General features: G+C 45.5%; 1 protein-coding gene across 2 annotated transcripts in view; it reads right to left on the reverse strand.

Annotated features, from left to right (window-relative positions):
• LOC141155002 (cytochrome P450 2B4-like) overlaps positions 1–25,365 on the reverse strand; it is an 80,587-nt gene extending 55,222 nt beyond the window's left edge. The window contains exons 1-3 of one of the 2 annotated variants that reach the window (XM_073641592.1): positions 25,085–25,353; positions 3,912–4,074; positions 580–732 (exon numbers count right to left, since the gene is read on the reverse strand). In XM_073641592.1, coding sequence (XP_073497693.1) covers positions 580–732; positions 3,912–4,074; positions 25,085–25,264 — 496 coding nt within the window. In that variant the 5' untranslated portion in view covers positions 25,265–25,353. Of the gene's footprint in view, positions 1–579; positions 733–3,911; positions 4,075–25,084 lie in introns of both variants that reach the window. The other variant, XM_073641593.1, reaches the window with a different exon arrangement.
• Positions 25,366–26,484: the final 1,119 nt, after the last annotated feature.

A 26,484-nucleotide genomic window follows, 5' to 3' on the forward strand; every position in this document is an offset into this window, starting at 1 on the left:
CAAGCATTTTTGTTCCCCTGATCACAGCATAAAAGGTATAAAATTAGTAGTATTAAAAGGTAACTTCAAATCTCAAAGAGAAAGAAGAGTCTCAGAATATAAACTGATGATGACCTTTAACACTTTCAGAGCAGGAATGAATGTGTCGCATGGATTTATGTCATTCTACATCAACTAAGGAATGTGCTCCTCAGACTCTCAGACCTGTGAGGTCATCACAACACTGGACCTAGTCACAGGACAATAAAATCTTCACACTCCTTATCTAGTAACTGCTAAAATATTTATAGCCAGAACTTTTTATTTATTCCATAATAACTCTGCTTTTCATCACCTGTCTTACCTATTTTTTTTTCTCTTGTGTGTCTTATTGTGTATAAATATGTGACTCTTCAGATTTTGTGTTATACTAGCCTGATGAAGAGACCTGAGTAGTCTCGAAAGCTTGCAATTTGTTACCATCTTTTCAGTTAGCCATTAAAAGGTATCAACCACTGAGGACTCTCAAATCTAAATATTTTTCTTTACTAAAACAAGAAATACTTTGATTTTGGAAAGGTTATTATTGCCAGTAACAACCTTTTGTTTTCTTGAATTCCGTCACTAGACACAAAGCTTCATCTTGAATCTGATCTTCTACAGTTTTTTTTCCCATGCCAAAATCCTTCATTGCAGAAGCAGAAAATCTACGAAGCTCCCTCCATCTCTCCATGTCACTCGTGAAGGCAATTCCTAAGAGGGTGAAAATAGCCAGAATGAATTAATTTTTCAACTTAATATTCATGCAAGCAAATAAAAAAGCAAACTATGTAGCAACTGGTGTAGAAAATGTGACTTTTTTTACTTGTTTTGTTAGGTTCCCCTTTTTTATGCATATCTGGATACATTTCTGATAGGTGTGTGTCGCTTAGAACATAAAAATCATTTGCCTACGGCCACACCACCCTGAACATGCCCGATCTGGTCTGATTTAGTAAGCTAATCAGGGTTGTGCCTGATTAGTACTTGGATAGGAGAGTAGAAAAATTATTTATCCTTAGAATCTGTGGAGCAGTTTGCTCCTGTAGTTTCACAAACTTAACAGTAGACAAGTATAACTTCCCTCTAAACCTGCACCCCCCTCATACACATTAGTAAAATATTTTTTGAGAAGAAATCACACATAATGTTGGTGCCGACATCTATAGTAACAGTCTATTTTCTATATGAGACAGTCTCAGGGGATGTCCCTGTTCTGGCTATTTTCATGCACAAGAAATGGCAGCTCAGCACATTCAGGTGGGATGAAAGTATCCAAAGTCTGTGAAATATCAAATTGATAGGAAATTTAGACTGCTAGCCCCAATGGGGACAATATTAATAATGTAAAAAGAACCTTTAGCTCCATTTTTCTTACTGGATACTGGATACACAATGTAATTGTTACAATTCTGTTGTCAGATTACCCGGGGTCAGGAGCTCTTTCCTGGTCCCTAATGCTAGGGGTGCCCTAGCAATTCCTGTTCCCCAGATTACTTCTGATGGTGAAGATGCTGGGGCTACGTACCTTGCTGAACTCCTGAATCAGCCCTATTTGTGTCCCCTTCCTCCACCCAGGGAAGTGGGGAAGAATAGTGTATGAATATTCACAAACCAGACAAACAAAGAAGGACATACAGGGATTAATGAAAATACCAATCATACAAATATGCACTCACAGACAACAGAGAGGAACACCGGGGAGAAGAGGAAGGAAAACTAAGTAGGAGCGGATGAGGATTTGAACACAGTTGAAACACCTAGCAACAGTAAAGATAAGCACTCCAAACGCATCTACCAACAACCGACTCCTCCACTCCTCACCAGATTGCCAGAGGCAAGTATATATAGGAGAGGGGAGTGGCCAATACTGAATAGCAGTGATCATCCAAGCTGGGAAATTTCAGAGACTCTAAGATGAACAGATTAACCCATGAGGTGCTAACAAAAACCTTCACCGTTTAATATGAAGGAGAAGTGCTTCTGATCAGTGCAAGATTATGAGAAATCAGATGCTGCGATCTTCTAACCCCTCTCTGTTGTGGTAAACCTATGACTGTATTAGTGCCTGAAGAGTGGATTAAAAATTTTTCTTCAATTTTGACTCTCCAGTATGGAAATATTAGCAAAGTATATGGTACGTAATAATTTAGTTTTGTTAAGTCCAAGTGAGTGTTGTTAGTTTTCACTGGGGGCTTGTATTGTTTTCTCATGTATGAGCTGCACAATCATAAACAGGCAGCAACATAATAGAGAAAGAGCATGCCCCCACCTTAGCTTGGATTTCTCAGTGTGAGATGAAATGATACAGCTCTGATCTTATGGTCTAACCTCCTCCATGATTAGAAAATGCAACAGAGTTTAGCTGTGTCACTTTTCAAACCCTTTTATCAGCTCTCCACCACTCTTAGCACTGTCATCTCTGCTTTACTGCCTCTCCCCTCCACACTGCCTGAAGAGAAGTCACATTTATGTCTGTGTGCTCACAGCAACTTGTAATCCCTCTGCAATAAGAACAGAGCTGGGAATCATTATATCTCACACAGAAGTTCACTTTTCTGCTCTCACTGCATAGCAATGACAAATATGACACATCTCCAAACAGGCCGTCTGTGAGAAAGTGAAGTACAACAGAGCTGAACTTGCTGTGAGAGAATGAAAACAGATAAAAAGGAATGTATTATGTATGTATTATGACACAGCTAAACTTAGCTTTACTTTCATATCATGGAAGAAGTTAGACCAGGCATCCAGAATTGATTTCTTACATCTCACACACTGGGAAACCTAAATTATAGCCGTGTTCTTTTTCTGCTGTGTTTCTGCTTGCACATGTTTGGGCAACTCATACATGTAGAAGAAGGGCACACCCCAGCAAAAACTATAAAAGAACTTTTGTTAAAGCGAACCTATCAGCAAGATTTTGCCAAGTATAGTACAGACAGTGTCAGGTTGGGGTTGTTGCACTGATTAATATGATACCTGAGGTGAAGAAATCCGTCTTGTAGTTTTTGTGTAATAAGTGTTTACAGTTTTTAGTTAATAATATGCCCGTGCTCCGGGGCAGGACTGTAGGCAGGGTCTTATCCTGGTGATCTAGGCCAGATCAGCAAGAAAAGACCTTCCCCCAGGCCGCCCCAAAGCACAAGTATGTTCCTCATCATCGAGACAGGGGAAGGCCTGTGGGCAGTTTTTTTCTTGCTGATGAGGCCTAGATCACCAAGATAAGACCCTGCCTACAGTCCTGCCCCGGAGCACGAGCATATCATTAACTCAAAACTGCAAACACTTATTACACAAAAACCACAAGATGGATTTCTTCACCTCAGGTATCATATTAATCAGTGCTGCAGCCCCAATATTACACTGCCTGTAGTTTACTTAGCAAAATCCTGCTGACAAGTTCACTTTAAGTCCAAGTGGGTGTTAACTCTGTGGGTGCCAAATACTTTATTGCAAATACCTCAGCAACAGAGAAGAGAATTAGAAAAACATGTTTAATTCCACTCTGTTGCCACTATCACATCATGTATCTAGATCAACATGAACAATTTAACAGGTCCTTGTTAAAAACACTGTGAATTGTGATGGAGCTGTTAAAAAATACATAAATGTTAAACAGACAGCTGGAATTGTGGCATGTGCAGTGAGGTCAAGACTGCAAGAATCTAGTAGTTTCTGTATTTAGTAGAAGAGTATTGCTTTTATAATAGATTAATAAATATGTATACCCTCGAAAAAATTACATTGGTATATTTGCTAGAGATCCATTAGGTGGTAATCTCTCTCAGCTCTTGAAGTCCAAGAGACCAACACAAATTTTTTCAACAGATGCCCTCTGTCTTCTCCATCCACCATTGCTGCCACATTAAAGTGATAAAATAAAGACTCACCATAGTTTTTGTGAACAGAATCAAAGCAAGCGACATCTCCTCGAGCTAAGAAATCATCCCCTCTGTCCACGTAAACCTCTTTCACAGCTTTGTATCCTGTGACCACAATGACTGGTCGGGAACCCAGGTAGACGGTGAACACTTCTCCATATTTCTCACTAAGCTGGTTGGAATTCGAAAATTAATATTGTCATGTCAAAGTAATAAATTTCCTCCAATCTTTTCAACAAGACTCCCACAAATTTTAAGTTCCCATTGGAGATGAAAAACGACTTTGTTGTAATGCAAATAAATCGATAGTGACTACCACAATTAGTCTGTGGTTTATTAGCCATAATGAGAGCAAAATCTTACTATATATGAGAGACTCTTCCCGAGGTGTCACTGCAGGAAAGGGTGATTGCAGACCAAAGTCAAGGGTTGATCCCAAAAAGCAGGTCATTTATAAATTTTTTGCATCTACCCACCAAATCTACATGAAATACCCCTTTTGATGTGGTTAGCATAAACTTAATCTCTCTTCTAGTTTGATTACTGGGACAGTCCTGTAAATAAAGAATATTGCACGAGTCCATGTGCTATCTTGCAAGTATTGACCGTTAATATTTTTCTTTTATTGCTGAATAAATACTCAATGCTGATCTATGAGTCAATTTTTTGACCTTCAATATTCTACGATACAATACACTTTATTGATCCTGAGCCAAATGGTAGTATCACAGGAGCACAACATAAACAAGAACATGAATTACTAACTTAATACTAAACAAAATAGTAGAATTCACAGAATAATATCATGCATTACTATTATTCCTGCCAACTTATTCACAGGTTGTACACAAATATAGGCTCAGTGGTTAGCACTGCAGCCTTGCAATGCTGGGGCCATGGGTTCAAATCCACCCAAGGACAACATCTGCAAGGAGTTTGTATGTTCTCCCTGTGTTTGTGTGGGTTTCCTCCAAGTTCTCTGGTTTCCTTCCACTCCAAAGACATACTGATGGGGAATGTAGATTGTGAGCCCCAATGGGGACAGTGATAATAATGTCTGTAAAGTGCTGTAGAATTAATGGCGCTATATAAGTGAGTGATATAAATAAAACCCAATAAAACAACAAATCACTACCACTTAGGTAGTTGTTGTACATTCTTAGTAGAACATTTCTAACATTTTGCTGCACACATTAAATTACCATATTTTCCATAGAAAGTACAGTTTGTTCATCCCCATCTTGTAAACCCATTCTGTATGGCACCTTCAATCAAGTTTACAGTCCATGTAGACCTCCAAATATTTGTAACTCTTGGCCTGCTCCACTTCCTGACCAGCAATAGTCACATGTGAACAGTCCATCTTTCTCCTGCTATAGTTCACCACCAGCTTCTTAGTTTTCTTTATGTTTAGTTGTAAATAGTTAGCTTGACACCAATCTACAAAATCCAACACCAACCTCCTATATTCCTCTTCATCCCGGCCCCATCTAATGCATCCAACTACCACGGATTCCTCTGAGAATTTTTGAAAGTGGTAAAAATCAGATTTATTCTTTGCGGGACAGTGGAACCATCATTGTCCAAAAAAGAATGAACTGTATGTAACAGAGACATAACAGCATCGTTCACCCCAATCTACAGTTAGGTCCATATATATTTGGACAGAGACAACATTTTTCTAATTTTGGTTCTAGACATTACCACAATGAATTTTAAACAAAACAATTCAGATGCAGTTGAAGTTCAGACTTTCAGCTTTCATTTGAGGGTATCCACATTAAAATTGGATGAAGGGTTTAGGAGTTTCAGCTCCTTAACATGTGCCACCTTTTTTTTAAAGGGACCAAAAGTAATTGGACAATTTACTCTAAGGCTATTTCATGGACAGGTGAGGGCAATCCTTTCATTATGTCATGCTCAAGCTGATAAAAGGCCTGGAGTTGATTTGAGATGTGGTGCTTGCATTTGGAAGGTTTTGCTGTGAAGTAAACATGCGGTCTAAGGAGCTCTCCATGCAGGTGAAACAAGCCATCCTAAAGCTGCAAAAACAGAAAAAAACCATCCGGGAAATTGCTACAATATTATGAGTGGCAAAATCTACAGTTTGGTACATCCTGAGAAAGAAAGAAAGCACTGGTGAACTCATCAATGCAAAAAGACCTGGGCACCCACGAAAGACAACAGTGGTGGATGATCGCAGAATAATCTCCATGGTGAAGAGAAACCCCTTCACAATAGCCAACCAAGTGAACAACACTCTCTAGGAGGTAGGCGTATCAATATCCAAATCTACCATAAAGAGAAGACTGCATGAAAGTAAATACAGAGGGTTCACTGCACGGTGCAAGCCACTCATAAGCATCAAGAATAAAAAGGCTAGACTGGACTTTGCTAAAACACATCTAAAAAAGCCAGCACAGTTCTAGAAGAACATTCTTTGGACAGATGAAACAAAGATCAACCTCTACCAGAATGATGGAAAGAGAAAAGTATGGTGAAGGCGTGGTACAGCTCATGATCCAAAGCATACCACATCATCTGTAAAACACGGCGGAGGCAGTGTGATGGCTTGGGCATGCAGGGCTGCCAGTGGCACTGGGTCACTAGTGTTTATTGATGATGTGACACAGGACAGAAGCAGCCGAATGAATTCTGATGTATTCAGAGCCATACTGTGTGCTCAGATCCAGCCAAATGCAGCCAAACTGATTGGTCGTCATTAGTGTTGAGCATTCCGATACTGAAATATCAGGTATCGGCCGATATTCGCGGTATCGGAATTCCGATACTTATTTCCGATACTTTTAGAATATCGGATACCGGAATCGGAAGTTCCCATAATGTAATGAGCCAGTTTCATTTTAATCAGCCAATGAGGATCCTAAGAAGTGTGGGCACATCCTGTTAGGCATGTAGGCATGTTAACTAATGGCATGGCTGTGATTGGCTGATGAAATGATGTCATGATGCACTATAAAAGCCGCTGCCACCATTTTGAGCTCACTCTGCTGTGAATTCAGTTAGGGATAGGACGCTGCTGTTCTGAGGGACAGTTTAGCTACCTATTTGCTCTATTCTGCTTTACCCAAGCTACTTTATAAACCGCTGTGCCTTGCAGCGCTAGTGCACAGTTCTCTGTGCTGTTCACGGCTGTCTGCAAGGTTGCGCATTGCGGCTCTGCAGCACCGATTACGTCTTCCGGAACATCGCATCATATGTGACCTACCCACCAGGTGGAATTCAACGTTACATATGTTGGAGACGTTGTGTGAGCAGCAGGCAGCAGTAATGGAGTACCAGCTGCAGCAGGCGCAAACAAGTCGCAGTGCGCGCCGTTCACACTTCACCAACATTGAGTGGGCCTCTATGAAGGACATTTGCCACGTTTTGCGTGCCTTCGATTATTCCACGCGGATGGCGAGTGCAGATGATGCACTAGTCAGCATGACTATCCCCCTTATCTGCATGCTTGAAAAAACACTGCAAGCACTAAGGGAGGAGGTTTTGGAAGAGTTGGAGGATGAGGAGTCACAAATGCCATCTGCTTCTGTACAGTCTGCGCAACGTGGTTCCTCACAAAGGCCTAGACAGGGGACACTTTGTGAGGAGGATGAGCAGGAGTCAATGGAGGAGGAAGACATCTGTCCAGAGGAGGGAGGTACACAATGCTCTAGTAGTCAGTATCTAGAGCGAGGCTGGGGTGATGGAGAGCAGGCAGAGATCACGCCTCAAGCAGGGGACAGCGTTTCTTGGCCAGTTGGCAGTCTGCAGCACATGGTTGATTTCATGCTGCAGTGCCTGAGAAACGACCGCCGCATCGCCCATATTCTCAACATGGCTGATTAGTGGGTGTCCACCCTCCTAGATCCTAGCTACTGGGACAACTTACAAAGCCTCATAACACCGTTGAACTGGGAGCGTAAAATGCGGAAGTACCAAGACACACTGGTGCATTCCATCATGTTCTCCATTCCACCAGAGAGCAGTGCTGCTAGTGCTTTACAAAGCATCTCAGTGCGTCGAGGCAGTGGAGGAAGCTCTGCACAAAGAGGGAGCAGAAGCATGGCCTCAGCACAAGGCAAGACCAGTATGGCCCAAATGTGGCAAAGTTTTTGTCCCTGCCACAAATGTCTACACCATCACAGATGGCTCCAGTCAGCAGGAGGCAACGTTTCCGTCAGATGGTGACAGACTACATGTCTTGCCCTCTCAGTGTACTCCCAGACAGCTCTTCAACTTTCAAGTTTTGGGTCTCTAAGCTGGATACATGGCCAGAGCTTAGCCAGTATGCATTGGAGGTGCTGGCTTGCCCTGTTGCTAGTGTATTATCGGAATGCGTCTTTAGTGCCGCAGGTGGTGTACTAACAGACCGTCGCATGCGACTATCCTCCGATAACATTGACCGGCTTACTTTTCTGAAAATGAACATGGCTTGGATCTCGCATGAATTTGCCAGTCCTCTTCCAGAATAAATAATTGGTTGGCAACAGTATCCAGGTCTCCTGTTGTGTTCATGTTTCTACCACCTGAACTGTAATCCCTGGGCTCCAACACTGGCCGTTGATGCTCAGAAGTGCCGTCTGCACAGTCAACACTTGGTTCAGTGTTATTGGGGTTCAGTAACGTCAGCTGTTCCCCTGCTGTGTGTCCGGCAAATTCTCCTGCTCTGTCCACATCCACCCTACTACTAATTTAAAACTGGCTCCAATTACACCTCTGTCTCTTCTCTGTTTTCAGTATTATCCCTGAGCTTCAACACCGCCAGTTGCTGCTCAGAAGTGCTGTCTGCACAGTCAACACTTGGTCCAGTGTTATTGGGGTTCAGTAACGTCAGCTGATCACCAGCTGTGTGTCTGGCATTATCTACTGCTCTGTCCACATTCTCACTACTACTACAGATTTAAAACTTGCTCCAATTACACCTCTGTCTCTTCTCTGTTTTCAGTATTATCCCTGAGCTACAACACCGCCAGTTGCTTCTCAGAATTGCTGTCTGCACAGTCAACACTTGCTGCCGTGTTATTGGGGTTCAGTAACGTCAGCTGATCCCCAGCTGTGTGTCCGGCAAATTCTCCTGCTCTGTCCACATCCACTCTACTACTAATTTAAAACTTGCTCCAATTACACCTCTGGCTCTTCTCTGTTTTCAGTATTATCCCTGAGCTCCAACACAGCCAGTTGCTGCTCAGAAGTGCTGTCTGCACAGTAAACACTTGGTCCAGTGTTATTGGGGTTCAGTAACGTCAGCTGATCACCAGCTGTGTGTCTGGCAATATCTCCTGCTCTGTCCACATTCTCACTACTACTACAGATGTAAAACTTGCTCCAATTACACCTCTGGCTCTTCTCTGTTTTCAGTATTATCCCTGAGCTACAACACCGCCAGTTGCTGCTCAGAATTGCTGTCTGCACAGTCAACACTTGGTCCAGTGTTATTGGGGTTCAGTAACGTCAGCTGATCCCCTGCTGTGTGTCCGGCAAATTCTCCTGCTCTGTCCACATCCACTCTACTACAGATTTAAAACTTGCTCCAATTACACCTCTGGCTCTTCTCTGTTTTCAGTATTTACCCTGGGCTCCAACACCGCCAGTTGCTGCTCAGAAGTGCCGTCTGCACAGTCAACGCTTGCTCCAGTGTTATTGGGGTTCAGTAACGTCAGCTGATCCCCAGCTGTGTGTCCGGCAAATTCTCCTGCTCTGTCCACATTCTCACTACTACTACAGAATTAAAACTTGCTCCAATTACACCTCTGGCTCCTCTCTGTTTTCAGTATTTATCCTGGGCTCCAACACCGCCAGTTGCTGCTCAGAAGTGCTGTCTGCACAGTCAACACTTGCTGCCGTGTTATTGGGGTTCAGTAACGTCAGCTGATCCCCAGCTGTGTGTCCGGCAAATTCTCCTGCTCTGTCCACATCCACTCTACTACAGATTTAAAGCTTGCTCCAATTACACCTCTGGCTCCACTCTTTTTTCAGTATTTACCCTGGGTTACAGCCCCGCAAGCTGTTTCCCGGCAGTGTCTTTGGCACGGGTACTCCCTCCTGCCCAGCCTGGTTCCAGCACGACAGCTGTTTCCGGGTAGTGTCAACGTCACTTTGCCTGCAATACGTTGTACTGTCGTGTTGCAGTCGGGTTAGCCGACTCTATGGTGCCTGCAGTTTAGGTGACTTCTATGTGGGCTGCGGGATCTCGCAGTGAAGGCTGGTTCCATAGTGCCAATAGGACAAGTACCCCCTGTAGGACTGTGGGTTTCGGTAACTCAGGCCGACTCGCGGCCTTACAACTTTTTTTTTCATGGGTACCTTCTGCTGCCTATCTGAGTTCCAGTACCATTAGCTGGTCGTTGGTAGTTCCATTTGCTCTTGTACCTTCTGCTACCCATCCGGGTTCCAGTACCGTCAGCTGGTCCTCGGTAGTTCCATTTGCTCTTGTACCTTCTGCTCCCCATCCAGGTTCCAGTACCATCAGCTGGTTCTCGGCAGTGTCTTTGGCACGGGTACTACCTCCTGCCCAGCATGGTTCCAGCAAGCCAGCTGTTTCCGGGTAGTATCAACGTCACTTTGCCTCTAATACGTTGTCCTGTCGTGTTGCGGTCGGGTTAGCCGACTCTATGGTGCCTGCAGTTTAGGTGACTCTTGTGTGGCCTGCGGGATCTCGCAATGAAGGCTGGTTCAATAGTGCCAATAGGACAAGCAGCCCCTGTAGGACTGTGGGTTTCGGTAACTCAGGCCAGCTCGCGGCCTTACAACTTTTTATTTCATGGGTACTTTCTGCTGCCTATCTGAGTTCCAGTACCATTTGCTGGTCCTCGGTAGTTACATTTGCTCTTGTACCTTCTGCTACCCATCCTGGTTCCAGTACCGTCAGCTGGTCCTCGGTAGTTCCATTTGTTCTTGTACCTTCTGCTACCCATCCGGGTTCCAGTACTGTCAGCTGGTCCTCGGTAGTTCCATTGGCGCTAGTAGCTTCTGTTACCCATCCGGGTTCCAGTACCGTCAGCTGGTTCTCGGCAGTGCCTTTGTCTTAGGTGCCTCCTTCTCAGTATCCAAGTTCCACCACCGTCTGCTGGTCCTTGGTAGTGCTTTCTGGCACAGGTACCTCCTGCTTAGTAACTGGGTTCCAGTACCGTCAGCTGGTCCTTGGTAGTTCCATTGGCTCTACTACCTTCTGCTACCCATCCGGATTCCAGTACCATCAGCTGTTTGCCGGCAGTGTCTTTGGCACGGGTACTACCTCCTGCCCAGCCTGGTTCCAGCACGCCAGCTGTTTCCGGATAGTGTCAACGTCACTTTGCCTCCAATTCGTTGTCCTGTCATGTTGCGGTCGGGTTAGCCGACTCTATGGTGCCTGCAGTTTAGGTGACTCCTATGTGGGCTGCGGGATCTCGCAATGAAGGCTGGTTCCATAGTGCCAATAGGACAAGCACCACCTGTAGGACTGTGGGTTTCGGTAAATCAGGCCGGCTCGTGGCCTTGCAACTTTTTTTTTCATGGGTACCTTCTGCTGCCTATCTGAGTTCCAGTACCATTAGCTGGTCCTCGGTAGTTCCATTTGCTCTTGTACCTTCTGCTACCCATCCGGGTTCCAGTACCGTCAGCTGGTTCTCGGCAGTGCTTTGGCTTAGGTGCCTCCTTCTCGGTATCCGAGTTCCACCAACGTCTGCTGGTCCTTGGTAGTGCTTTCTGGCACAGATACCTCCTGCTTAGTAACCGGGTTCAAGTACCGTCAGCTGGTCCTCGGTAGTTCCATTGGCTCTAGTACCTTCTGCTACCCATCCAGGTTCCAGTACTGTCAGCTGGTTCTCGGCAGTTCCTCAGCCTTCATGTACCTTCTGCTACATTTCCAAGTTCAAACTTTTTTGAAATGGTTTTTGGTAATCACTCTGGATCTCCCCGACAACGACCCTGAAGACGAGGACCCTGAAGACCACCCCGAAGAAGACGAGAACCCCGAAGACGACGACCCTGAAGAAGAGGACCCTGAAGACCACCCCACAGAAGAAGACGAAGACCCCGAAGACGACGACCCTGAAGACGACGACCCTGAAGACCATCCCGAAGAAGACGAGGACCCCGAAGACGACGACCCTGAAGACGAGGACCCTGAAGACCACCCCGAAGAAGACGAGGACCCCAAAGACGACGACCCTGAAGACGACGACCCTGAAGACCACCCCGAAGAAGACCAAGAAGATGACCCTGAAGAATATGACCAAGAGGACAAAGAACAAGAAAACAACCACCAAGATACAGAAGAACAAGAGACAGATAACCAAGAAGCAGAAGAACAAGAAGCTGCAGAACAAAAAGCAGAAGAACATTAAGCATAAGACTAAAAATCAGAGCAAAAGATATTATCTAAATTATAAGCAGAAGAAGACTAAGCAGTGTATTGGGGTGAGTCCGTTCCTCCTCGTGGTGCCCCTGGAAAAGACCTGCTGCTGCAGGCCAAACTGAACGCGGACAAATCCTGTTGTAAATCTTTTGTGACAGGCAGAACGAAAGGTGCAATCTTCAAACTTTTATAGATAACAACTACAGGAATGCCTGTCACAAATAAGAATATGATGAAGAAGAAGAATATGAAGAAGATGAAGAAGTAGAATATGAAGAATAATAATAGTTGAATAAGAAGAATATGAAGAATGAAGAAAAAAAGAATAATACGAAGAAGGTGAAGAAGACGAAGATGAAGAAGGTGAAGAAGAAGTTGATGAAAAAGATGCTGATGCTGAGGATGATGAAGGAGAAAGTGTGGGAGAAGTAAAAAAGAAGGTGAAGAGCAAGGAAGTAGTGAAACATAAATATCTGACAAAATATAAAAAAGTTTAACATAGTCAATATTTTTGTAACTTAGAACGTCTTAAAAAAAAATTAATTCCTGCTATTCCATTTGATTGGGCTAAACCTCTATGCCTTTATTGTCTCCCCCACCTCCCCCAATACATTCTACATTATTCTTAGTTGTTTTCCTTCATATAGAATTAACCTACAAGGAAAGAAAGGGTTTATTTTCATTCCGATATTTGTGTCCCATTGACTTGCATTGGTTTCCGGTATCGGAATCGGCGATATCCGATATTTTTTGGCTATCGGTCCGATCCAATCCAATCCGATATTTCCCGATATTGGAAGTTATTGCTCAACACAAGTCGTCGTTTCATACTACAGATGGACAATGACACAAAACATAAAGCCAAAGCAACCCAGGAGTTTATTAAAGCAATGAAGTGGAATATTATTGAAAGGCCAAGTCAGTCACCTGATCTCAACCCAATTGAGCATGCATTTCACTTGTTAAAGACTAAACTTCAGACAGAAAGGCCCACAAATAAACAGCAACTGAAAACCACCGCAGTGAAGGCCTGGCAGAGCATCAAAAAGGAGGAAACACAGCATCTGTTGATGTCCATGAGTTCAAGACTAGAGATGAGCGTTGTTCTACTCGAACTGTTCGCCAATCTCAAATTCGAGCTGTTTTGGGCGGTGTTCGAGCCGTTCGGCGAACACGAACAATTTGAGAAAAATTCGGCTGTTCGAGGTTATGTTCGATAAGTGTTCGTGCACCAAAATCATAACTGGATTTTTTCTCAGCAATGATGAAAATTAATGTTAATACGCAGTTTGAGTGTACAGCGGGGTGGAGGGAGGGGCAGGGGATGGATCTCTGCAGGAACAATGAAGATCTCTATTTTTTTTTCTCTTTCCCGCATTTACAGTGGGGAGGTGCAATCTGTCAGCCTATCAGCAGCGCACACACGGAGCGAAGTGCTTTTTTTCACACAAGCAAGGGCATGTGTCATTGGCAGTGTATGTCACATGTCCTTGCCCTATAAGACCAAGCCATTTTCCCCGTCGCCACCATTTTCTCACTGCTGCAGCTGCGTGTTAGACGGCACCGCTGTTGCTGTGTGCGCTATACCTTGTTAATTTCAAGCCAATTTTCGCACAAATATACAGATAGCTTGGGAGTAGGGAATAGTTGTGATTGCAGTCCTTTTAAGGACTAGGTTACAGCATTTCCTACGACTTTTATCAGGCAGGTCTGTGCTCTTAAATAGATAGGTTGTGGGAGTAAAGACTAATTGTAATTGGAGTCCTTTTCAGGACTAGGTTACATCAGTTCCTATCAGTTTTTGCCAGGCAGGTCTGTGCCAGTGCTGTGCAAGTTTTTTTCACAGCATTTGGCTGAATCTAGCAAAGCTAATCCTTTTTGGCCTATTGCAGAGTGTGTTAGTCAGTGGAGTAGCCTATCTGTGTTGCAAGATATACCACCTGTGTATAGAATACCAATTTTTTTACTGCACCTAGTGAAGTAAAATCTTTTGGGCATAGCATCATTCTATTAGTCCATCTATACTGACCTCCATCAGGTTGCAAACTGAATCTAATTTTTTTCTGCATCTAGCTCTGAAAAAATATTTGGCCTTCTAGCAGTGTGTCGGACTTTCTCTATTAGTCCATCTATACTGACCTCCATCAGGTTGCAAATTCAAAATAATTTTTATCTGCATCTACAGTACCTCTGAAAAAATATTTGGGCTTCTAGCTGTGTGTGGGACTTGTTGTATTAGTCCATCTATACTGACCTCCATCAGGTTGCAAACTGAATATATTTTTTTCTGCATCTACCTCTGAAAAAATATCGGGCTTCTAGCTGTGTGTGGGACTTGTTGTATTAGTCCATCTATACTGACCTCCATCAGGTTGCAAACTGAATATATTTTTTTCTGCATCTACCTCTGAAAAAATATTGGGCTTCTAGCTGTGTGTGGGACTTGTTGTATTAGTCCATCTATACTGACCTCCATCAGGTTGCAAACTGAATATATTTTTTTCTGCATCTACCTCTGAAAAAATATTGGGCTTCTAGCTGTGTGTGGGACTTGTTGTATTAGTCCATCTATACTGACCTCCATCAGGTTGCAAACTGAATATATTTTTTTCTGCATCTACCTCTGAAAAAATATTGGGCTTCTAGCTGTGTGTGGGACTTGTTGTATTAGTCCATCTATACTGACCTCCATCAGGTTGCAAACTGAATATAATTTTTTTCTGCATCTAGCTCTGAAAAAATATTTGGCCTTCTAGTAGTGTGTCGGACTTTCTCTATTAGTCCATCTATACTGACCTCCATCAGGTTGCAAATTAAAAATAATTTTTATCTGCATCTGCAGTACCTCTGAAAAAATATTTGGCCTTCTAGCAGTGTGTCGGACTTTCTCTATTAGTCCATCTATACTGACCTCCATCAGGTTGCAAATTCAAAATAATTTTTATCTGCATCTACAGTACCTCTGAAAAAATATTTGGGCTTCTAGCTGTGTGTGGGACTTGTTGTATTAGTCCATCTATACTGACCTCCATCAGGTTGCAAACTGAATATATTTTTTTCTGCATCTACCTCTGAAAAAATATTGGGCTTCTAGCTGTGTGTGGGTCTTGTTCTATTAATCCATCTATACAGACTTCCATCAGGTTGCAAACTGAATATAATTTTTTTCTGCATCTAGCTCTGAAAAAATATTTGGCCTTCTAGCAGTGTGTCGGACTTTCTCTATTAGTCCATCTATACTGACCTCCATCAGGTTGCAAATTCAAAATAATTTTTATCTGCATCTACAGTACCTCTGAAAAAATATTTGGGCTTCTAGCTGTGTGTGGCACTTGTTGTATTAGTCCATCTATACTGACCTCCATCAGGTTGCAAACTGAATATATTTTTTTCTGCATCTACCTCTGAAAAAATATTGGGCTTCTAGCTGTGTGTGGGACTTGTTGTATTAGTCCATCTATACTGACCTCCATCAGGTTGCAAACTGAATATATTTTTTTCTGCATCTACCTCTGAAAAAATATTGGGCTTCTAGCTGTGTGTGGGACTTGTTGTATTAGTCCATCTATACTGACCTCCATCAGGTTGCAAACTGAATATAATTTTTTTCTGCATCTAGCTCTGAAAAAATATTTGGCCTTCTAGTAGTGTGTCGGACTTTCTCTATTAGTCCATCTATACTGACCTCCATCAGGTTGCAAATTAAAAATAATTTTTATCTGCATCTACAGTACCTCTGAAAAAATATTTGGCCTTCTAGCAGTGTGTCGGACTTTCTCTATTAGTCCATCTATACTGACCTCCATCAGGTTGCAAATTCAAAATAATTTTTATCTGCATCTACAGTACCTCTGAAAAAATATTGGGCTTCTAGCTGTGTGTGGGACTTGTTGTATTAGTCCATCTATACTGACCTCCATCAGGTTGCAAATTGAATATAATTTTTTTCTGCATCTAACCCAGCCAATAGTTTTGGCCTAATACCACAGTTTGGCCACTCGGCTCTGCTCGGTTACCATCCATTGTTTTTTTGTGCAAACAACTCCAGAGTTGTGAATTAGTTAACCACCAAAATGAGTGGAAAAAGGCCTGCTGCTGGTGGAAAGGGTAATAGGCGTGTTGGGAAGGGGAAAAAAGGTTGTGTCCGTGGGGTAGGTGTTAAAGCAACAGTAACATCTGCAGAAGAAAGACCATCTTCCAGCCAAACTAAAATGTCTACTTCTTTTAGCGGACAATGTGATAAGATCCCTTTCTTACGGCCACGCCAATCGCTACAAATTCCAGATGAGGCACAAAAACAGTAGGTGCTTCAATGGATATCAAGTGCTCCTTTAAGTGGGCTCTCCTCCACATCAACTTCAACATCACAAATACTCCAGTCCTCAAAGGTGTCACCCAAATCGCACTTGCTTCCTCACAGCTCCCAAATCTCCAGCTGCCCGTCTGAGTATGAGGTAGAACAGATGGTTGAGTCTGCAGAGCTGTTTACTCATACTATAGCCTGGGAATCAGAGGTCGACTCCAGCGCTTCTGTGAATCCAGACGAGGAAATGATCTGCACTGATGCCCAGAATCTTTATGAGTCGGATCCAGGACCAGACGCAGAAGGTTCTGACCATAATGTAGACCCTCATTCCCAAACTGTAACTCCTGTTGGTGGAGACAATGAGGAAGACGATGATAAGACTCAAATACCTGATTGGAGCGACAACTTTAGTTTTTTGTCAGGGCAGGAACAGGTTGGCTCTGAGGACGACGGGTGTGATAACACACAGGGTGATGATGATGAGGTTGGAGATCCCACTTACTGTCAACCCACAGTCAGCCAAGAGATGAGGTCAGCAGAGGAGGTGGAGGAAGATGCTAGTGACGACGAGGTCAGGTTGCGCCTTCCTGGACAGAGATGTAGTACTGGAAGCACGTCAACAACTGCATCCTCAAACACAACTCTGCCTCTCACCACAAGTCGTGGTGGCTCTTCAGGTCGCATGGGTGCTAAGCCTTGCATAGCCTGGGCATTTTTTCAGATCGATAAAGATGACCCAACTCATGTTATCTGTAACATTTGTCAGCAAAAGCTAAGTAGAGGCCAAAAAATACATAGTTTGAGTACTTCATGCATGAACCGGCACATGGACATGAAGCATAAGTTGCAGTGGGAAGCTCAGTGTGCTACAATGCGGCCTAGCCGGCCGGGCCAACCACCGTCTGCCATATCTTGTGCATCCGCGGCCTCTTCATCCTCTGTGACTGGGGGGACAGCAGTCACACCTGTTTTGGGGCGCAGACCTGCCACCTCTTTACCCGCAACAGCCAGCGTGATTGGCAGGTCATCATTTTCTTTGGAGTTGGTAACACCAGCTGGTGTTGAGCGCTGTCCGACATCGATAGCACCACCTTTGGATCAAGGCAACCTAACATGTCCGCCTGCATCTTCCTCACAGACCGGCAGTTTGCCGGGGACACCCTTATCAATCCCGTCTAAGCACAATAGCCAGCCCTCGGTCCCTCAGATGTGGACAAGTAAAGACCATTTCCTCCTAGCCATGAGAAAGCTAAGAGGTTGAATTTCACCATCTGCAAGCTCTTGGCTACAGAAATGCTGCCTTTCCGCCTGGTGGACACAGAGGATTTTCGAGACCTTATGTCCGTCGCAGTGCCCCAGTACCAGATGCCCAGTCGGCACTACTTCTCAAAGAAAGGTGTGCCTGCGCTCCACCAGCATGTCGCACACAACATCACCGCTTCTTTGAGAAACTCTGTGTGTGACAGGGTGCATTTCACCACAGACACTTGGACGAGTAGGCATGGACAGGGGCGTTACATGTCGCTGACTGGGCACTGGGTAACTATGGTGACAGCAGGACAAGGGGCTGCTGTCCAAGTCTTGCCGTCCCCACGAGTTGTGCGTCAATCCTCTTTATGTCAAAGTTCCTCCACTGTTTCTGCCTCCTCAACCTCCTCTCGGTCTTCCACCTGCACCCAAAGCCTGTCTGGTCATGCCACAAGCTTTCTAACTGCGCAGAAGGGATCCTGCACACCTCCTTACTATGCTGGCAGTAGGGCTCAACGTCATCAGGCGGTTTTTACTTTGAAATGTCTGGGAAATGTGAGTCACACAGCTGAGGAGTTGTGGTCAGCTCTGGAGAACCAATTTCATGAATGGTTGTCTCCACTGGACCTGAAACCAGGGAAGGCCGTGTGCGACAATGCTGCAAACCTGGGTGCGGCCCTTCGCCGGGGCAATGTCACACACGTGCCTTGTATGGCTCACGTGTTGAACCTGGTTGTCCAGCAATTTTTAGCTCACTATCCCAGACTAGATGGCCTTCTGCAGAGGGCACGGTCGCTGTGTGCTCACTTCCGCCGTTCGCATCCCGCAGCTCAGCGACTTACATCTCTACAGAAGTCGTTGGGCCTGCCACTTCACCGGCTAAAATGCGATGTGCCTACCCGGTGGAATTCAACTCTGCACATGTTGCAGCGACTGTGGCAGCACCGACAAGCCCTGGTGCAATACGTTCTGACGTATAGCCTGGGCCAACGAGATTCAGAGGTGGGGCAAATCACGCTGGAGGAGTGGTCTCAGATCAGGGACCTATGCACCCTTCTGCACAGTTTTGAAATGGCGACGAAGATGTTTAGTGCTGACGATGCCATTATCAGCATGACTATTCCGGTGATTTACATGCTGGAGCACATGTTAAACAGAATTCGGAGTCAGGTGGTGGCACAAGAGGAGGTGGAGGAAGTAGAGGAGGAGGAGTTGTATGCGGAAGGGCTAACATCTGCAAGGTCCAGACGGTCGGCAGCACCAAGGCGGCAGGCATGTGAGGGTGGGGGAGATGGTTTTACCAGGGCGCATGGTAGCAGCCAAACTAGTGAGGAAGGTGCAGGAGCCCAGGAAGAAGTGGAGGACGAACTGATGGAAGACTCATCAGATGAGGGAGACCTTGATCACATTTCTGTTGTGCGAGGTTGGGGGGAGAGGACAGAGGAAGGAAGCATGATTGTTACCTCGCCACCAACAAAACAGGGACTTGGTGCTCCTGGATGTGCAACACACATGAGTGCCTTCTTGCTGCACTACCTGCAACATGACCCTCGAAATGTGAGAATTAGAAATAATCCTGACTACTGGGTTGCCACACTGTTAGATCCCCGGTACAAAAGTAAATTTGCAGAAATTATTCCTGCCATAGAAAGGGATGCACGCATGCAGGAGTATCAGCAGAGACTGTTGCAGAATCTTACATGTGCTTTTCCACAAAATACCAGTGGTGCACGTAGTGAATCTCACAGTTCCAACTTGCCAACCGTGGGACCGTCAAGTGTTCAGCACTCAAACCGTAACAGAACCACAGTATCTGCTGGTAACATCAATTTTGCGGAATCATTTCATCACTTTTTTAGCCCATCCTTTGCAAGGCCACAGGAGACAAGAAGTCTGACACATAGTCAACGCCTAGAGACGATGGTACAGGAGTATCTCCAAGTAAACATTGAAGCCACGACTGTGTCACTGGACCCTTGCTCTTTTTGGACTTCCAATCTGGATAAATGGCCGGAGCTAGCCACTTACGCCTTGGAGATCTTGTCATGCCCCGCAGCCAGCGTTCTGTCTGAACGTGTGTTCACCGCTGCTGGTGGTGTGCTGACAGATAAGCGCACGCGGCTCTCCACTGATAATGTAGACAGACTCACGTTCATAAAGATGAACAAATCATGGATCCGAAACGACTTTTCTACTCCTGTGTCATCCTGGGGAGAGTAAAAGCTTGATGATTGGTTAAAATCACCCTACCAACCGTTTTAAGCTTTCAAATTACTAATCATGTTTATCTGTATCTTAACTGGAAAATAATTTGGGCTTTGTAGCAGTGTGCAGCACTGATCCTATTAGGCCATCTATAATAAGCTCCACCAGATTTAAAATTAAAAATAATTTTTAGCTGCATCTAGCCCGGAAAATAATTTTGGGGCTCCGAGATGCGCAAGACACATAAGTGCCTTCTTGCTGCACTACCTGCAGCATGACCCTCATATTGTCAGAATTCGAAGTAATCATGACTACTGGGTTGCCACACTCTTAGATCCCCCAAACTTTTCGATCAACCTTTTCATTTTAATAAAGACCAAAAAAATGGTCATTTTTGAAATTATAAGCATTAGCAGGTTGTTAGAAACTGAAATCAAACAGTTTTCATCTCAAAACTTTATTGTAGGTGATGTTACATTTTCACATAGGACCCCTTGTTCGAAAGGAACTTCTGAACTCTCTCGTCCATTGAATTTGTCAGGTTTTGGATGGTTTCTGCTTCAATTGTTTTGCATGAGGACAGAATACCCTCCCAGAGCTGTTGCTTAGATGTGAACTGCCTCCCGCCATCATAGACACTCCTTTTAATGATGCTCCAAAGGTTCTGAATGGGGTAGAGGTCAGGGGAGCATGGGGGTCACACCATAAGTTTGTCCCCTTTTATGCCCATATCAGCCAGAGATGCAGATGTTTTATGTGCAGCATGAGATGGTGCATTATCATGCAGAAAAATGATCTTGCTGTGAAATACACGGTTCTTCTTCTTGAACCATGGCAGGAAGTGCTGTTTGAGAAAATCCACATACATTATGGAGTTCATCTTTAGCGCCTTCAGGGATCCTAAAGGGGCCGACAATCTCTCTCCCCATGATTCCAGCCCAAAACATTACTCCACCTCCTCCTTGTTGGCGCTGTAGCCGTGTTTGCGTGGGGTGTCCATCAACCAGCCATCCTCCACTCCATCCATCTGGACCATCGAGCGCTGCACGGCACTCATCCGTGAACAAAACAGTTTTGAAATCAGTCTTCATGTAATGTTTGGCCCACTGGAGCCGTTTCTGCTTGTGTGAAGTGGATAGAGGAGGTCGACAGGATGGCGTATGCACAGCTGCAAACCTCTGAAGGACCCTGCATCTTGTTGTTCGGGGGACGTTGGAGGCACCAGCAGCTTCAAAAACTTGTCTGCTGCTATGACAAGGCTTTCTTGCCGCTGCTCTTTTAACCTGACGTAATTGCCTGTAGGAAAGAGTCCTCAATTTGCCCTTATCAGCACGCACACGTGTGTACTGTGAATCAGCTACATACTTCTTGATTGCCAAGACACTTCATCCTGATCATCGCACAATGTTGATTGTAGTCATGCCTTGACCTAAACACTCCACAATTTGTTGCTTCTCAGCAGCCGACACATCCTTTTTCTTTCCCATTTTGGCAGAAAATGTAGGCTGCTTAATAATGTGAGAGAGCCTTCTTAAGTAGTCTTGCCTTTCATTGGACACACCTGCCAAACTAATTAGCACAGGTGTCTGCAATTGCTTACAGTGATATAAAGAGCCCTGACACACATCACCATCAATGAGTTTAACTGACAAACAAACAAATTCTTCCCTTATCACTCCTAAACACTTTTTGCATAATAATTTGGAACGCAGTGTACATGTGCTTTTCCACAAAACACCAGTGGTTCACGTAGTGAATCTTACAGTTCTAACTTGCCAACCGTGGTCTGTATGGAATTGTTCAATAAAGGGCCCAAAATTAAGATAACATAGATGGGAGAGGTCTCTATGAATAGGAATTCCTAAGTATTTGATACCCTGTGAGGGCCAGGCAAAGGGAAAGTTGGACTGGATGGAATCCTATATGGATTTGGGGAGGGAGACATCGAGGGCCTCAGACTTCGCTGCATTGATTTTAAAATTTTACCATGTAACAAAGTGATCTATTTCAGCCATAACAGCAGGGATGGATATATGTGATTGAGTGATATATACTAGGACATCATCAGCAAATAGAGAGCACTTGTACTCGGTGCCTCCCACCTCAATCCACCTAATATTGGGGTTATGGCGAATTGATGAGAGCCGGTGCGCCGTCACTAGGATGTATAAGAGAGGGGACAGAGGACATCCCTGCCTTGTCCCATTGGTGATTGTGAAAGGTGATGAAAATGTTCTGACGCACCCCCTGGGCCTTGGGACACCCGGAGCCGGACCCTTTTTGGTGGATGCTGGTGGTTGTAGTCTTCGTGGCGGCGACCCGGTTCCGTGGCTCAGGGCGGTCAAACCAGTGGTGGAACTATTTATGTGGTTTTGATGTTTAAATGTCCGACTACGCCACCCGTGGATTGCGGTCAGAGTGAACCGCCGCTACAGGGCAGACCGCTGAGGCTGGTGTTGTGGGTGCAGCAGAGCGTAGCATAACTCCCCACGGGAGGAGTATAGCCTCAGGGCAGTGTATGCGGAGGATGGGGGTGATGGTGCAGGGCAGCAGCAGTAACGACACGGAGTCAGTAATGCAGTCCAGGGCCTTTACTCACAGTTCTTATTATCCAGACCACGTCTGCAGGTAACGGCTGCCCACGTCGTACTGTGCTCACCAGGTGAGGGGCTCAGACCACTCCCAGATAACTTTGGAGCACTTCACAGGACCCCCTTTGTGTGTCCTTTGTCTGGCCTTTCTTACCAACACTTCTGTCCGGCTGCCTCGGGCCTCCTCTTGGTAAACTTGGCTCCAGTTTCCCTTACCCTATGTGGTGCCTTCCTAGCGGGTGTAGCGAGGGGCTGCGCCACATAAAATGTCAGAGCCTCCGGTTTCTAGCTGAGGGTCGTTTCCTGCCTCCACTAGTTCGGGGACCGGTCTCCCCCTGTGGCCTGACCCCTCCACGCAGGTGGATTCGGGCGTGCGGTGGCGACTCGCCCGTCCGCACCCCTGTGATCCCTTCATTCCTCGTTCCTGGAGCCTTCTCCGCTCCTCTTCCTTCCTTCTCCCTCTTCCAGGCCTGGGCCTCTGTTACTAGGCCCGCCTCCGGAGCAGAGCTCATGCAGAGCCCCTGCTCCCTGCCACTTCTGCTCAGACTTCTCTGCACTGAACTGAGATGGTGCCCACCTTTTATACTCCCTTCTCAATGCACCCAGGAACTGCTTCCTCCCTGCTACTGCACTACAGGGTTACCCTTCCTCAGTGTTCCCTCCCCCCACTCCAGCCAGGGACAGGGACTGTCGTGCCCATCTCAGGGGCATATTGGTCGCCCTGCCCCACGGCAATGTGGTGTAATGCATGCAGGTGTCGGGTCCTGATCCACACTCCATCCTTACCTGAGAGTGAGATATCACACCTCTGGGTGAGGTGCAATACGTCTGTAGCAACCGAGCCCTCAGGGTGCTACAGTTCCATTTATCTTCAGCCTAGGTGACGTATTGCGATACAGGGCCATGATTTTGGCTATAAAAGGGTCCCCTAGACCCCTACCCCAAGCTTTTTAAGAGAATCATATATGGCGTGCCAGGAGACTCTATGGAATGCTTTCTCAGCATCCAACGACAGTATCTAATTACAAATTTTTAACTGCATCTAGCCCAGGAAATACTTTGTGCCTAGTAGCAGTGTCTGCTAGTCAGTGGATTATCCCGGCTGTTAAGTAAGCTACACCACCTGTAGTTTAGACACTTAATTTTTTCAAAGGAAATGCTTCGGGACCATGGGATACTTAGTGAAGAGCATCAGGAGGCACCCCAAGGCATAGGGGCTGGGACTGGCAGTAGGATGCCTTGCGGTGGACAGCCGAGCTCGATCCTTATAAAAGCTTTTTAACTGCAGCAGCTTTAGTGGACGCTACTGGAGCTGGAATTACCGCGGCTGCTGGCATGAGACTTGCCCTCCAATAGATCCTTGTAAATGGATTTAAAGTGTATTCATTCAAATTAGAGAGACAATTTAAATTAAAAAGCTTAGAGCTGCCTCCACCACAGGGGGGCTCGCTCGACCCACCAGCGGACAGGCACCAGTATTGGGAGAGGGGGGCTGGCCGTCAGGGTTCACCGCGGCTCTGGCACAAACCCGGCGACACGGAGGTGGCACGGGCAGGAGCGGACTGGCCGTGTCGGCTTCTCACTTTTTGGATTTTAGAAGGGCATGACATGCCTATATCTGTGTCTCCCCCTCCTTTTACTCCTCCACCTCTTTTATTTTCGCATGACTATATGTACTTGTCACTTTTCCATGTGTTAGTTATGTCTTCTGAGCAGTTTGTCAGCTTTTGGACACCTTTGAAGGTGTTTTCTATGTGTTTCTATGTGTTTTTGTTTGCCTGCCATTGGTTTTAACGGTGTTCGAAGGTGTTCGACGAACAGTTCGACGAACAGTTCGTCGAACACACAGGTGTTCGACGAACCGAACCGAACTCGAACACTACGGGGGTAGCTCAACACTATTCAAGACTTCAGGCAGTCATTGCCAACAAAGGGTTTTCAACCAAGTACTAGAAATGAACATTTTATTTACAATTATTTAATCTGTCTAATTACTTTCGGTCCCTTTAAAAACAGAGTGGCACATGTTAAGGAGCTGAAACTCCTAAACCCTTCATCCAATTTTAATGTGGATACCCTCAAATGAAAGTTGAAAGTCTGAACTTCAACTGCATCTGAATTGTTTTATTTAAAATTCATTGTGGTAATGTCTAGAACCAAAATTAGAAAAATGTTGTCTCTGTCCAAATATATATGGACCTAACTGTATGCTGCTAAACAAACAGTAGGGTTTCAGCAAAAGCCCTCACCCTCGGACTCAAGGAAGCAACCACTAATGTTTCTAAGGACTTCGTATCATGCGATGTTACAATGCCAGCCACTGTGCCCCAGTCTCTAACCTCGGTCACTCATGACCATTGTAGGTTCAGTGATGGCAGCAGAGACTGGTGTTTGTCCCTTCTGCTGTCACAATAGCAAGTCCATACAGTACGTGAAGCAAATATAACTTTAGATTACTTACTCATAGGCTGATCAGATCTTGGTAAACACTTACACTCAGCAGAGATTTCACTATGTCTTCTTTTCTTAGTTGTAGTAAGTTTCCCAATATTGGCAATGGGATAGGTCCAGGTGGTAAGTTCCCCTTTCTCCAAAAATGCAAAAAACTTATGATTAAGATGAGACAAGACACCGCAGCTGTAAGAAGGAAGGTAATATTTTCTGAGAGATACATTCTGGCTTCTGATCGTTCTTCAGATATTTTCTGGCTTGAAAACAGTTCTGCTCTTACTATGTCAAGTAAGAATTAGAACATGGGTGAGGTTAACCGTGGCCTCATTTCGCATGTGTTTTGTTCAATTGCAATTCAAGAAATTTTTAGAAACTGACGGGGTAGGTTTAGAAAGAGACTGTGTTTAATGAACTAGGTGCTTTGTGATATTTTGCAAAATACCCTATCTACTATATAATTGTCTTATCCCGTCTGTCTGTCTGTCTGTCTGTCTGTCTCTCTATCTATCTATCTGTCTGTCTGTCTGTCTGTCTGTCCAGGAAATCCCGCGTCGCTCATTGGTCCGGCAGCGGCCAATCAGCGCCGCGGGATTTCAGAAAAAAGATGGCGGCCGTTAGCGGTTCATCTGCGGGGCGGAGCTCAGCGGTGTTGCAGCCGGGAGATGAGCGGCGCGAGGCGCTCATGTCCTGGCCAGTAGCAGCGGAACGACAGCCGGCGTCGCTGACATCCATGCGGAAGGGAGGACAGGGGAGCGGCGCTGCGGGTCGGGTTACTTCTGCTGCGAGCGCCCGCTCATGTCCCGGGTTCTCGCAGCGGAAGTAGCCGCACAGGCTGCGCCGCTCCCCGGTCCTCACCAAGACGATTCGATGATTGGTCGCGGTCTTCGGACCCGACCAATCACTGATCTTAGCGCAAAAGTTAAATACCGCTGTGCTGATTTTTCGCGGATGCTGCCCGCGACCAATCACCAATTTGGGCGCCAAATTTAAATATCGGCCGCGACCAATCAGCATAGTAGTGGTTAACTTTAGCCGCAAGATCAGTGATTGGTCGCGGGCCAAGACCGCGACCAATCACCGATTTGTGCTGCGCATTTAAATAGCGGCCGCGACCAATTGGATGTCAGCGCCGCTCCCCGGTCCTCCCTTCTCACCCTTGCCGCATGGATGTCAGCGGCGCTGCCTGTGCGGATACTTCCGCTGCGAGTACCCGGGACATGAGCGGGCGCTCGCAGCAGAAGTATCCCGACCCGCAGCGCCGCTCCCCGGTCCTCCCTTCACACCCTAGCCGCTGATGTCCCCACAGTATCCGCATGGTGTTACAAAGATCCAGACATTTGTGTTAAAAATGGCTGATTGGTCGCCAAATTTAAACACCGCTCTGCTGATTGGTCGCGACTAATCAGCGATTTTGGTGCCAAATTTAAACACGCTCTCCAGTCC

The sequence above is a fragment of the Phyllobates terribilis genome, unplaced genomic scaffold (genome assembly GCF_046119375.1).
Source record: "Phyllobates terribilis strain yellow unplaced genomic scaffold, ASM4611937v1 Scaffold_7__3_contigs__length_470593459, whole genome shotgun sequence".
Classification (NCBI taxonomy): domain Eukaryota; kingdom Metazoa; phylum Chordata; class Amphibia; order Anura; family Dendrobatidae; genus Phyllobates; species Phyllobates terribilis.